General features: G+C 36.6%; 1 protein-coding gene, 1 long non-coding RNA gene and 2 other non-coding genes across 5 annotated transcripts; 1 reads left to right on the top strand and 3 right to left on the bottom strand.

The window, feature by feature from the left end:
- Nucleotides 1-373: 373 nt before the first annotated feature.
- LOC125804051 (small nucleolar RNA SNORA13) lies at nucleotides 374-505 on the bottom strand. The gene has a single exon (XR_007440551.1). It is a non-coding gene; the product is annotated as a small nucleolar RNA SNORA13 (small nucleolar RNA).
- Nucleotides 506-1,447: 942 nt separating this feature from the next.
- On the bottom strand, nucleotides 1,448-3,116 carry LOC103040233 (uncharacterized). Its single transcript, XR_454875.4, has 2 exons — nucleotides 2,147-3,116; nucleotides 1,448-1,800 (listed from the first exon to the last, which is right to left on the bottom strand). It is a non-coding gene; the product is annotated as an uncharacterized LOC103040233 (long non-coding RNA).
- Nucleotides 1,882-2,018, bottom strand: LOC125804050 (small nucleolar RNA SNORA13). Its single transcript, XR_007440550.1, has one exon. It is a non-coding gene; the product is annotated as a small nucleolar RNA SNORA13 (small nucleolar RNA).
- Nucleotides 3,117-3,330: 214 nt separating the features above from the next.
- pcyt1aa (phosphate cytidylyltransferase 1A, choline a) lies at nucleotides 3,331-13,480 on the top strand. Of its 2 annotated transcripts, none has more exons than XM_007250620.4 (9): nucleotides 3,331-3,554; nucleotides 7,525-7,663; nucleotides 7,759-7,858; nucleotides 8,813-8,929; nucleotides 9,511-9,662; nucleotides 9,985-10,063; nucleotides 10,257-10,399; nucleotides 10,513-10,701; nucleotides 11,853-13,480. In XM_007250620.4, exons 2-9 carry the CDS (start codon nucleotides 7,553-7,555, stop codon nucleotides 12,081-12,083), a joined length of 1,122 nt encoding a protein of 373 aa, XP_007250682.2. In that variant the 5' UTR covers nucleotides 3,331-3,554; nucleotides 7,525-7,552; the 3' UTR covers nucleotides 12,084-13,480. The 2 variants fall into 2 exon arrangements, with proteins under 2 accessions (XP_007250682.2, XP_007250681.2); XM_007250619.4 differs by having other exon boundaries at nucleotides 7,522-7,663.
- The last annotated feature ends 1,264 nt before the right edge of the window (nucleotides 13,481-14,744 follow it).

Raw genomic sequence — 14,744 nt, 5'->3', positions numbered from 1 at the left:
TTTGTTTTTTCCTTATTATTGTTTTATTATTTATTATTATTTATTAATGTATTTTCTACATGGTAGATTCACATTAAAGACATGGAAAAAAGTAAGAATTTGAGGTGATTTAATTGGGATGAGCTGGAGCTTCACAGCATGAAGGAAAAGCAGCAGCTATTGTTCAGCACCTCCAGGAACTCCTTCCTTCAAGACGCTGAGAAAGCTATTGAAATGCATTTCATATATAAAATGCACAGAAATACTTGAGCATATACGTATTTATTCAGGACGTTCCTGAGTTCATCCACCTGCCGACAGAGAGGAATAGAATTAGATTAAACTAGATGTATAAAATAACAAATCTGAAACTAATTTAATTTAATATAAGACTGAATGTTCTTCTCATGGCAAAAGATGTGAGAGTCACTGAGACTTTCATGCTCAGGCTGTGAGAAGATTTACTGTGTGCCTTAGATGACACCTCATTCATCATGAGGAAAAATGAACGGGCAACACTAAGGCAAGCCTGGGCAGCTTCAATATATTACAACACAGCATTAACACCATTAGTAAAAGTCAAATACACAAGGGGGGGTTAAGGTTCAGGGTCCAGAATCAAACGTTGTAGTAAACCTTTTATTTTATTTCAGAAATTAAAGAAAATATTAGAGTATCTGACTCTCTGAACACCCCAGGAAGTAATGGGTGAGGGGGACTATATTTTAAGCTATACAGGGGACAGGGCCACGATCTTAAAAACAGTCATCTCCATTTCTGATATTTCAGTCCTGCATCTTTTAATTCTATAAATATATTTATATACATAAGCTTATATTTTGTGAACACGCAGGAAAAAAAGCTAAATGTACTGAAGTGGGTGTTACTACAAATTAACTGCACTATACAAACTGGTACCACTTTAAAATAACGCCTGGTCTTTTCCATTACTCAGCATTAACAGACAGTAAAAAAGAATGTGGAATCACTTTTTGACTAAGGACAGCATCACTGTTCCCCTTTTTATTTGTGATGCAACTACTTAATGTTTTTATTGAAGGATTATGTACTAAAACTTCCCTTTATTAAAAAGGGGACTTATTTTAGTCATAGAACAAACTGTATAATAAGATGTTTGAGCACCATCCCTAATCAAGCTAGATAAAACCCATAAAAAGGTCTTAAATAAATGTACATCCATTAGACACATGATTAAAGCATACGTTTTCATGACTAGTAGAGATGTTTTATGATTTAAAAAAAAAAAAAATAATAATAAAATATAAATTCCTTTAAATTGTGTGGATTAGAAAACAATTTTGCTGAAAATATTTTACTGGGGAGAAAAAAAAGCCCTCAAAATAACTATTCTAAATATTACACAGTTGTTCTAGTAAAGAAAAAAAAATAATAATAACCACCAATTTGTTAGTCAATTTACCATTTTGGGCAACTGAACATAGTACACAAACAAAATTTGTACAGAACATTGTAGGATAAAATATGTTTAATTCAGTAAATCATTACAGTAGCTCAATATGCAGTAAGAGTAAAAAAAAATAATAAAGTGCATTTCTTTAGAGGATAAATTATTTACATATAGGCCCAAAGTTTGGCATACTGTAATAAAAAGTAAAATAAAAAATTAATAAATAATAAAATGCACACCAAACAAACATACATTTATATACACCAGTCTCTCCAGACCTACAGTTCGCGTGAAAAACATGCTCTGCTGTCCACATGGTGCCACCAAAAGGCCAAACTCCAACCACCAGGATTACTACAGCTTCAGCCGACCAACCATCTTCTCAAGGTCACCTGCACCAAAGAAGGACATTAAATTAGTTAAATAATACAGCAAACAATAATAGATCACAGCGCAACAGAGTTTTATCAGAATCGTGTTCTTGCCACAGCACTTAAAAAGAAATATACAATTATATTCCATTAACTCAGGCTGCTGCAAAAATTGTTGTGCGCCTTATTTGACACCACATTCACTCTAGATGATAATGAACGGGCAACACATAAAGGCAAATAAAACAAACAATGCAATATTACAGCTTTTAAGTACAGAGATCAGACTTACTAAAATATCAAATCAAGCATATTACTACTGCTAAAAGACACATATATAGGCACAATAACAAGCATACACACTTACCTATTAGGCAATAATAAAGTGAGGAGAGCAGACACTGGAAATAACCTCATTATTCTACACTCTCTGCACATCACCCTCTTAACCTGCTGCTGATCTCCACGTGGCTACTCACTACTAAGGCCGATATGGCCGTTTTTAAACCCTATGAAAGACCATTATCTAGCTGTCCATTAAAAAGCCCGATCATATGTCTTTATTTCATATATACTTTTTTTAAATATATATATAAACTATTAATAATAATCATAATAATCAGTTGCTTGACCAATTATCTTACTTAATTTATTTAATGGTCACAAATTTCAAAGAAAATACAGATAAATTATTTTAATAAAGGCGTTTTTTAAACACAGAGCGCTCGCTACGAGGCTTTTATTTTGAAGCGTAGTGGCCGTGTGCACTGCCCAAATGCAGACTTAAACCCTCTGTAGGCTGCCTTCGCGGTTATTCCAAATTAAACAAATCTTTTTATTCAGCTATATATTTCATTTGATTTCATTTGTTTTGTTTGCTTTTCCACTCTAATACTATTATTAGGTTAATAATTTTCGCGTTATAAATAAATTTAAGAATTGCAAACGTTAGATGCGTTAGTTCGATAATACTTGTTACCTCGGTTAAGAAATTGGGGGTAGTGAGAAAGGACTTTTATTTGTTGTTCCGCCAGATTTGGGTTATTTTTGCCTGCCTGCGTGTATTTTAGTATTAAAATAGAGCTAATCAGATTAAATATATGGATCATTAAATATAAAAAAGAAATAAAAATACTAAAATAAAACTAAAAACAAAAAATATTAAATAGAAATGCTGCACTGGCTGTATATGTATAAAAACCAACTGCTATAGTATCTATCCCTTGATAAAGAAAATAGGGGTAGTGAGAAAGGACTTTTATTTGTGGTTCCGCCAGATTTGGGTTTTTTTTGCCTGCCTGCGTGTATTTCGCATGAATTGTTTTTTTAGCATTAAAATATAGCTAATCAGAATAAAGATACTGATATTAATAAAAAAAATAGTAAAATAAAAAATAATGAAAACACTAAAACTAAACAGAAAAATGTTAAATAAAAATAGCTGAAAAATAAATATGAACTCGGATACAAATAAATAGGATAGGATTAAATGTAAAATAAATAAATAAATAAATAAATAAATAATACGGCGTTAAAAAATCTTAAAAATAAATATTTAATATATAGAAAAATAAAAATAAGAATAAAATAAGATTTTGACGCAGGTCCGCTCGATGAACTGGCAACCCCATAATCTCTAGCTGGCTGTCTACGACATTTGCGTACAGGGAGGCCGTGACACTGAGTGCAGTATGATCTCACGATTCATGAGAAAGTCTTAGTAACTCTGGACATATTTAAAGCAGAGCCTGGCTGTGGACTGCACAGGATAAGGGGTGAGTAGCTAAACACACATTTTACCTTCTTCTGTTGTGTTTACGCAGGTTTTTCAGGGTTAGTTCAGATAGACCCCTTTAACCTGTCTAATACATGCTGGATAATCAACACAAATAAAAAAACACTGTAATTGGCTTTTTAAAATCTTAATTCCAATTCCTCTGCATGCCAGTTGAATTCCCGTTCCACCTTAAATAGCGCAGCAGTAGAGCGTTGACGCGTGCACTGGCTGTGTATGTATAATAGCGTACTGCTGCACTATTTAAGGTGGAACGGGGAATTGCAATAAGAAGACCAAGAAAAAAGCTTCAGTCTTCAGCTTCCATATAGCCTAAAACCTGTATATTCTAATTTGTGTCTTTTGTGTAATTCTAACTTAACTTATCTGATTTCCTTCTTCATTTTCTGCCTTTAATAATATTTTTCTGTGTTTTCTGTGTTGCCAATAAATTAAATGGGGGGGGGGGGGGGGGGGGGTGTTAAAAAGAGCCCCTGCCCATAAAGCACCAGCTAACAATGCCAGCTTCTATTTCTGAACCATCTTCTAAGCTACGTGTCTGACCAGCTGCTGGGGTCACTTTTAGTAGCTAGCTATGCCAGAGCTTCCTCCTGGAAGGTGATTACCCCCAAAGAGTATGTAGGTGAAAAATACTTAAAAAATAATCATAGTTACTGAATTATAATATATAGCAATAACTGAATAATTTTAGTATCCACTGAATCATTTATAGTGGAAATAAAATTATTTATACTATGTACAAAAAAAGTTCAAGGTTAATACTATTTTTTAATGGATAATGGATACTAAAATTGGGAGGTTAATTGAATTTTAAAAAAGGGATAATGGAATTAGTGTATTAGGGGTTGGAGATATGGCTCTAAAATAGTATCTTGATATTGTACGGTATATTTGTGATAACAATACTCTTGGTGATATGATCTAACACTTTTGCATACAATGTCATATTGCACTGATACTGGAAATAAATAATCTGTCTCTGGTAGATATTATTTAATAAAAAAATTAAAAATGTGAATTTAATTTTTCTACAAACAGCAAAAAAGTGGCCCTATAATAATCTGCATATTTCAGGGTATTTTTGCTTAAACCATATTCAAAACTTTTGACTGTATTATTGCATACAATACTACATGGCGCAGCCCTAATACTAATCATATAATTCTGTTAATTCGGCTAAGTACTTCATAGTAGATTCATTTATAGATAGCTACTGAATAATTATTGGTAGATACAAAATAGTGTATAATAAATACTATCCAAAATCCATAGTAAAAACTTAATATATATTTATAGAGTATACTGAAACATTCATTGCATCTATGGTATAATACAAAGCAGATACTAAAAACATCATACTGGATACAACACCGTTTATTATAGCTTCTGGATAATTCATTGTAGTTGCTGAATAATCTGCAATGGATACTAAACAATTCATAATAGATGCTTAACAATTTACATGGGAAACAAAACAACAACAAAAAATAATAGCTACTGAATAGTTTCTTGTAGATATGTAATAATTTATAGTAGTAGTTATTATATAATTCGTAGTGGATGCTAGGAAGCCATACCTAGTAGATTCTGAATAGCTAAATTGGATACTGAAGAATTTATTGTAGATACTGAATAAATCATAGATCATTAAGTATACTTTCTTGTAGATCCTGAATAATTCCTATTAGATACTTAACAATTCATAGAGGACAATCGTTCAGAGTAGACCCTCAATAAATGGTGTGTGAAAGACCTTTCACCTGGATGGAGGTGGGTATTCTCTTTCACTCTGGTCACACTGAAACATAATGCTGTTACTCTCTAAATGGGAATCATGTGCCAGGTTTTTGATTAGTGTGGTTGAGGGTCTTGGTATGAATTCTGCTATGTATAACTTGTGGTATTCAGGGCAGCAGACTCATTCTGAAGGTTCTAGAAGAGCCTATTGAGTCGAGGTACTTGAGTCACACTGGGCATTAATCCATTACAGAGCTGAAAGCTGAGTTTACACTCTTACACAACAGAATAACAGAGGGATGGAACCAGTTTAAAGCTGTACGTAATATAAATTACAAACTTCAGCCATAATTACTGTGATAAACTGGGCTTGTTCTTCTTAAGACGCAAGTTTTTATAGTGGATATTTAAAGATAAATAAAAGAATGAATGTAAGAAATGTAAAATGCCATTATATTTATACTAGTGGTGCCAATTAAAATGTCAGCATACCACCAAGAAGGACCAACCAAATCCAACAGGATTAACTGTGGACGCAGGAGGAAGCTGGAATACTGCCAGAGAGAGTCTGAGTGTTCTATCTGCTCCATGTGCTTTGTGTTTCACCTGCCCCAAGCTCTCTATTTGCATTCAAACAGAACAAAATCTGTAGGTTGGGTGGTGCAGAAGTTGGGGTCAAGTTTGTTAAATAAATAATAATAATGCTATTCTGGTTTCACATTAATTACGTGCGTTAACACTTGACATCCTTAATTATTACCAATATTGGGTAGGTACCTCTCATGCCAGTGTACCTGAAATCCTCTGAAGTGGTCCTGTGGGTTTTAATGATATTTATGATTGGTGTCTACTAAAAAAAAGACACCTGTTAGACGTTGTATGAGTTCGTATGTCTTGTTTTCTTCACTCTCTCGCCTCGGATTTGCTTGTGGTGCAAAATGAATTAGAATAGTGGCCAAGTGGGCCGTTGGGTGTTGAATATCACTCCTGAAACTCAGTCTGCCGCAGATGTTTTACAGAGTGCCGGCTGGTTTCAGTGTCACTGACTCGGCGTCTGAGCTGCTTTGTGGTTTGTGTACAGCTGCAGGATAAATGTGGGTCAACCAGAACCAGAGCGATCTGTCTGGATTTCTGATAAAAGATCTGATCATCAGTGATCGATCACTGACCCCAGATACAATCATTCAGTCAGGACGTGTTTGGTTTTTGTCCTGAGCTTTTTTAATTTATTTATTTATTTTTATTCACAATAGGAGATGCTAGGCTAACGTATGCTACACTTTCTTTAATTGTATGGATAGGCTTTATTTAGGAAGTGTGTTAATGCTAAGATGAGAGAAGCTAACAGTTGGTGTTAGCCTAGCATCTCCTGTGATAAACTGTAAAAGCACGCGTTAGACAACTGACTGGCAACCCAGATACAAGACTTTATTTTGTGAGTCATTTATTTCTTTTTTGGTTGTTTTCAGCCCAAATAGATTCTAACCCAGTGTAGAAACTATGATAGTACATTATTGGCTTAATGCTAAAAAAAAACGTTTAAAATCTAACAAGACATTAGCATTGTCTCCTCTATGTTGATTTGTTAATCAAATCTACAAAACTTTCTCAGTTAAATATGATAGTATACTATATATAGTATACTATATACGATAAAAATATAAAAAAATGGCTGCTATACATAATGGCGTTCTTGTCTACCTTTAACAGTTTAGATGTAGTGTTTGAAAAAAGGGTAGCACATTATAAAGGAACATTACTATATCAAAAAATCCAGATCAACACCAGCTGGTCATCCAGAAAAAATATTCCCTGTGCTGGTCAAGAGCTAGTTAACAAGACCAGCTGGTGTTGAACTGGATTTTTTTTATGGTAAAAGGAAAAAAAAATAAGGTTTACAATTTCATACAAATAAGGGGTTATCAATTTAATTATTTTTATTCCAATTTTTGAAAGTATGCCTAAATCCCTGATTGAAAAACCTCAATACAGACTTGAGGTCCCTAGGGGTGGGACCAAATATTGATATTGCGATATAATATCAAATACTGATATTTTCATTAAAACTAGGCCAACCAAACACCAAAGTTCACAACAAGAACACGCAGTGTCATTGATATTAAGCACCAAAAGCTGTTTAAGTACCATTAACACTTTTTTGTAGAGAGCCCTGTATCTCCAGCTGGTCACTGTTTATTTTATTTGTCCAGCAGGAGCTCACGATCATACTGATCGTCAGGAATGGAGGCCCACGCTTCAGCTCGAGTCGTCTCCAGGAAGAGGAGGAGAGAGGGATCTAACGGAGAGGCGGAGGAGGACGAGAGGCCGCTGAAGTTGAAACGCAGCACAGTGGTAAGTAAGCTAGATAAACCAGTGCGGCTGCTCGTTGGTTGATACACCAGTGGGAGAACTGTGGCTGATAACCTGGGTCTGTTTCTGCTCTGCAGGGTTTGAAGGATCCTGCACCCTACGCTGATGAGCTCGACCCCATGGAGAACAAGCCATATAAACGAGTTAGCATGGAGGAGGCCAAGAGAGGAACACCACGTGAGCCAATCCTGTCCTGTACACTGAGTTTACATAGTGGTCTGCACTTAAAATTAGAGGATAATATAGCTAATAGCTTATGAGAGGTTATGTAGAGCATGGTGTTGACGTAACAAGCCACTAAACCTTTCCTAAAACATTTCCTAATCTTTAAAAAAGCGCTTTATTTATTGAGGTCATTGAGGACACTCACAATATGCATATATCTGTCTATCAAAAACACTTCCACTCTGCTGACGTCCAACCATCTGCGTCTCACTTCTATAAGAGGCAAACTGCTGCTACTGCAGCTCAGCCAATCAGCTCTCCCTCTTGCCCCGCCTCTAAACCCATACATCAACCAGTTCCCCTCCCAAACTATCCTTCCCATTTTTCAGGGTGGAATCAGCAAAAAATACTGACTGCTATTTACCACATTAGCAGAAATTGGGGTAGATTAAGCATTTTCCATATCTTTTAACCTTAATTTCTCCATTAAGATGGTTTATGCAAATTAACTAGCCACAGTTTGTTTTTTGCCATGATAACCTTTTAGCTCCAGTTCAAAACTACATATTGCAGCCACTATGATCATGAGATCGCTGGTTCGAATCCCTGTCATGCAGCTTGCCATCAGCTGCCGGAGCACTGAGAGAGCCCAATTGGCACTCTTTCCCCTCAACACTCCTAAGGTGATGTGGATCAGCACAAGGCTGCGTCTGTGAGCTGATGTATCAGAACCGAGTCGCTGCACTTTCCTCCGAGAGTTAGCTCTGTGATGCTACTCGTTAATGCTACAGCATCAGCAGCAGTTCAAAAAGAGGCGGAGTCTGACTTCACATGTATCAGAGGAAGCCTGTGCTGGTCTTCATTTTCCTCGTGTTGGGGCATCACTAGTTACAGGGGGAGTCCTAATGAGTGGGTTCGGTAATTTGCACATGAAACATGTTATTTATTGTTTTCTTCTGTTCTCAGCTGAACGGCCAGTGAGGGTGTACGCTGACGGCATCTTCGACATGTTCCACTCAGGACACGCCCGCGCCCTCATGCAGGCTAAAGGCCTCTTCCCCAACACACACCTCATTGTGGGCGGTAGGTTCAGCTTTAACACTGTGATCTCTGAAATGAGTGCAGATCGAGATCTAGTTCAGAAGATAATGAAGCATTTTACACGGTTAGAAAGTCTTCAGGGTGGGTTGGCCCCGTTTCAGATTATTCTGTGTTACTGTGGAATTAGCTCTTTTAGTGCTATTTTAGAAATGAGCACACCGTGCTGAAAATCTGTACTGTGCAGCTTTTCTGATACTTGGATGAAATATAAGTCTAGGTTAAGCTCCTCTGTGCCAGCATATGGATTATCTTAAGAAGTAACTTTTAGCTACCATGTTTTTTTTCCACACTAAAAGGCACACTTAAAATCCTTTCATTTTCCCAAAAATTGTCAGTGCACCTCATTATCCGGTGCTGAAGTACAGCATTATACAGGAGTTTCAGTAAAGTTTCTCCAGCACCAAGGCTGGAGCACTATTAGCATTAGCTGCATACTGCAGCACTAGCTCTTTCGCCGTTTAGAGACGAGTATATCATACTGTAGCACTTTCAGATGATTTTTACTAGCACTAAGCGCATCTATCCATGACAATTTTTAAAATTTTTGCTCTCCTCTTCTTCAGTGTGCAGTGACGAGCTCACACACAAGCTAAAAGGTTTTACGGTGATGAATGAGGACGAGCGCTATGATGCGGTTACACACTGCCGCTATGTGGACGAGGTGGTCCGCAATGCACCGTGGACCCTGACCCCAGAGTTCCTCACCAAACACCGAGTGAGTCACAGGCCTGCCTGTGAATCTGTAATCTCTGGACAGAATTAGCTAAGTTTTAGCACTGATTTAGTTAGCCTTAGTCCTGCTGAACATTTTCTGGAAATGTTTGTAGTGTTCTACAAAAAAGTGCATCTACAAAGTAGTTTTTTAACCTTATAGTCAAGGCACTTCAGCTAATCAAATGCACATTACTTATTAATTTTTTGTTTTATTTATATAAATAAGAGTTTCATTATAGTAAGTGTTTCATTTCCCAAGCCTACACTGTAATTTATTAATCATCTGGAAATTATGTGAACCTAAAGCCTTTTGCTGCTTTCAGATTGACTTTGTAGCTCATGATGACATCCCGTATTCATCTGCCGGCAGCGATGATGTTTACAAGCATATCAAGGATGCAGGTAGGTCACCAGTTACCACAGTTTATGTCCTGTTTAATATCACTCAATTTCAGAATGGAATCAATGCAGTTTCATCAGGAAATATACAGTAATGTTCAATATGTTACAGAAGTGATTTTTCTGTGTAGGGCTAGCATTCTCAACCCAGTTGTAGTGTGTGCAGCCTGGTCTGACCCACTTTTGGTCTTTGCAGGAATGTTTGCACCAACCCAGAGGACAGAAGGCATCTCCACCTCTGACATCATCACGCGCATCGTCCGGGACTATGATGTGTACGTGAGGAGAAACCTCCAGCGAGGATACACTGCCAAAGAGCTAAACGTCAGCTTCATCAACGTGAGTTCATCTCAGTCCTCTCACTTCCTTATCTCTCGTTTCCTGGGGTTTAATTTAGTCCTGGAATCAGAGTTTAGAATGAAGCAGCTCTGTGTTCTGCTCTCGCTCTGCAGGAGAAGAAGTACCACCTGCAGGAGCGCGTGGATAAGGTGAAGCAGAAGGTGCGGGACGTGGAGGAGAAGAGTAAGGAGTTTGTGCAGAAAGTGGAGGAGAAGAGCATCGACCTCATCCAGAAGTGGGAGGAGAAATCCCGCGAGTTCATTGGAAACTTCCTGCAGATGTTCGGTCCAGAGGGGGCGCTGGTGGGTGAACCGTTAGCTCCATTAAGCTAAATTTTCAGAGTTAAAGTGTTAGTTGAATGAATGTTGGTTATGCACAGAATTGCCAATGTAGAACTTCCTGTAAGCATTTTTTTGATAAATAAGAGCTTGATCACTCCTTTAATGCTACAATGCTAGCACTTTAGCACCATGTAGAATACCATTGCAAATTGTACTGCAAATTAAAAAGGGCTGCCAAAGCACAAAACACACCCACCGAAATGACAACACAGACGCTGCAAAAAGAGAATACAGAAACACGCCACAAATACAAAAAAATACAGAATACAGAAATGCACCATGAATACAGTAACGTATTCCGAATGAAAAAAAGGGCGGCGAATACGGAAATGTGCTGCGAATATGGAAATGCACTGCAAATACGGAAATGGGCTGCGAATACGGAAATGGGCTACGAATACGGAAATGGGCTACGAATACGGAAATGTGCTGCAAATACGGAAATGTGCTGCAAATACGGAAATGGTCTACGAATACGGAAATGCGCTGCGAATACAGAAATGGGCTACGATTACGGAAATGCGCTGCGAATACGGAAATGGGCTACGAATACGGAAATGCGCTGGGAATAAGGAAATGCGCTTCGAGTAAGGAAATGCGCTTCGAGTAAGGAAATGCGCTACGAATATGGAAATGCGCTGCGAATACGGAAACGTGCTGCAAATACGGAAACGTGCTGCAAATACGGAAATGCCCTGCACATACGGAAATGCCCTGCAAATACAGAAATGTGCCACAAATAAGGAAATGCGCTTCTAATACAGAAACTCCCTCTGAATACAGAAACCAGGCGAGAATACAGAAATGCGTACAAAATACAGAAACGCATTGTGAATAAAAGAACGCAGCAAATAGAGAAACCTGCTGTGTTGTTGCTGTATTTGCAGCACTTGTGTTGTAATTTTTATGAATGTGTTTTTTCCTTTTGCAGCTCTTTTCAGTTTGTAGTGCGTTGGGATTTTTCGGCCACTGTACAATTTGCACATCAGACAACTCCAAAAAAAAAAACTACATACACCAGTGATGTAGCTTATTATTATATTGTTTACTCTTATCCTGCAGAATTATATAATAAGGCATTCTGTCTCTTTCTTGTCCCTTTTCTTCTACAGAAGCACATGCTGAAGGAGGGGAAGGGCCGCATGCTGCAGGCCATCAGTCCCCGCCAGAGTCCCTCCAGCAGCCCGACCCGCGAGCGCTCGCCCTCGCCCACCTTCCGCCTGCCCTTCTTCACCAAGACCTCACCACCCGGATCACCCTTCACCCTGCGGGGGCACGTCGGCGCCCAGACCATCAGTGAGGATGATGATGATGATGATGATGACGATGATGATGAGATTTAAGCTGCTGGTGAAGAAGCTAAAACTGGAAAACCCGAAATGGACTCTGTTGAAGAAACTGGACTCTGGACTGTGTGTGTACGATTCTCTGCACTTTCCACGAGTGTGTTTTTTTCGGCGAGAGAAGCTCCCGTGTTCAGACTGTTGTAAAACACAGGTTAAATACTGCTCATATAGTTCAGTGCAGCGTGTACCGTACCACGTGCGTGATGGTGAAGAGGAGTGCCAGCGTTCAGGATTGTTTAGAGGTGTTTAGTCCTTGGGTAAAGGGCTGGGTTTAAGGAAGCGGTTCCCACTTTTATCACGATACACAGCTTTTATTCGTTTTTACTTGTTTTAATGTGGAGAATTCAGTTCAGTTCACATTTATAATCTTTATCTATTTTTGAAATATGACAGTATCACACAGAACATTTTTTATTCAACTTCTGTTAAAGTCTCTGCAGTGAGCTCTTCCTTTTAAATACTAATTATAATGAAAATATTAATTCTGAATTATTTATAATTAATTATGTATCTTGAAGGTGGGTGGGGCCTTTAAAAACTACTTTTTGCTTTGTAATATTTAAGGTCAGACTGTTTGATACTGCTTTTTTCTCATAAATAAGCCAAAATAGCAAACATCACCTGCTAGGAAGTTGAATATTTAAGACATACTTAAGAGATGTAATTGCTTATAATATTAATTAATAGAAAATTATTATCAATCAAAAAAGTAAAATGGCTAAAAGCACAGACTACATAAACCATAATGACAGATGTCTTAAAATATAATGTTTAAAGAGGCACTCTAACCAATGTGAAATGTGTAACTATAGCCCTATCTGGATGGGATCATTTTTTCTTTTATGGAGGGTTCTCTGTGATTTTATTCTCGTCCAGAACGACCATGTACGTGTTTCTGTTCTGAGAAAATTACAGACTGAATTATCTGCTGTTTTTCTCTGAACTCCGTGCTCCTCCAGTAATTTTAGTAGTTTTAGGTCAGAATGCCCCTTTAAGTATATTTTATAAGGTTTAATAGCACAAATGTATCCTTTTTATTCAAACCTAAGTATATTACACTCTCATTTATCATCTTTACTCCACATATTTTATTTTATTTTTTTAGACTGATTCACCCAGATTAAATGGGGTGCCAACTTCGTCTAGGTGTGCTGGTGAGCTGCTGCATGAGCAAAGAATAAAGAATAAAGTGAACCGTCTGGGTCCTGTAAGGTCAGAGTTTCTTCACGCCTTTATTAAAAACATTTAATTCACTTGTTTTTGGATTTTAAGATTAGCAGCACTACTTTTGTTTTCCATGTTTATTTATTTAATATTCTGTTTTAGGTATCTGTAGGTGCAGGTATTGGTCAACATGGATTTTTATTTACTATATAAACCCACCAGTGAACCTACATACTGTATGTGTTTTGAGTTTTATATGGAAAGCTGATGATGGTAAAATAGTGGCAAATCTAAAAAAAATATATATATTTTCTTGGGGACTTTTTTTTTGCCGCACTACACCCTCTGCATGTGTCTCTCCACCATGAATGGATTTTCTTCTTAAAACTTAAACCTTAAGGTAAAAAAAGTGTCCCAGGCAATTAACTAGTCGATTTAATACCATTTCTGTGATGGAGCTTTTTGATAGGGATGCATCCAATACTTGGCAACCGAAAATATTTAGACAAAAATAGGAAAGAAAAAAAAACTTTCATTGTTTTGATAATTAAATGAAAACACAGAATTTTCTCATTTTAAACCAGCCAAGGGAATTTATTACCATTTTCTGTGATGGAGCTGTGAAGGATGCATCGAATACTTGGCAACTGAAAATATTTAGGCACAAAAAAAAAAAAAAAAAAAACTTACCTTGTTTGGATAATTAAATGAAAAGCAATAATGTATACAATTGACAATGTATTTTCTTATTTTTTCAAGTGTTTTGTTGCACATAACACTAATTAAGACTTTTATGGGTTAATCATAAGACTATAAATAAGCCAATGCAAAGGTTTATAAGCCAATGAGACAATAGCTTAGCCCCGCCTACTTCACTGGATAAAAAAACAGCACTAGTGACTAGAGCCAAATTAGAAGGCAATTTTAAATAGACATAATAGACTGGAGAAATACAAAACAGTTACTTATTTTAGTTAATTGGATTTAATGTTAATATATATTTTTTATTATAAGATTACAAAATTCCTTTGGGTGCATTACAGACAGAAACAGAACAACAGAACAGAAACAGATATTTTTTTAGCATGTTTGCTTGGACGTTAAAATTATTTTAGACCTAGTTTTGTAGTTTTATTATTGCTATTTCTTTTTGAAAATAAAAAATGCAAAATATTTTTGCTATTTAGATTATGCAATAGTGAAAAAATAATAAATTGGCAAATTAATGAAAAATGTCATTTAAAAAAGGTTTTACATTCTGTATTTAGAGTTATAGTAAAAATTGCCTCTCAAAGTTTAAAACTGTTCTCATACTTCATCAAACTCTACTACTCATTTTATTAGAATAAATAAATTAAAAATATTGTATATGATCTTTTCAAATAATACATTTGTACTGGATGAGCTGTAATAGTAGAAATTGGTGCATCCAAGCTTTAAACTCACTACAGAACTTCAGAAAAAGACAACAAAACCCACACACACACACATGTA

The sequence above is a fragment of the Astyanax mexicanus genome, chromosome 8 (assembly GCF_023375975.1).
Source record: "Astyanax mexicanus isolate ESR-SI-001 chromosome 8, AstMex3_surface, whole genome shotgun sequence".
Lineage (NCBI taxonomy): Eukaryota > Metazoa > Chordata > Actinopteri > Characiformes > Acestrorhamphidae > Astyanax > Astyanax mexicanus.
The sequence above is the reverse complement of the archived record's forward strand: the minus strand, read 5'-3'. Positions and strand labels throughout refer to the sequence as shown.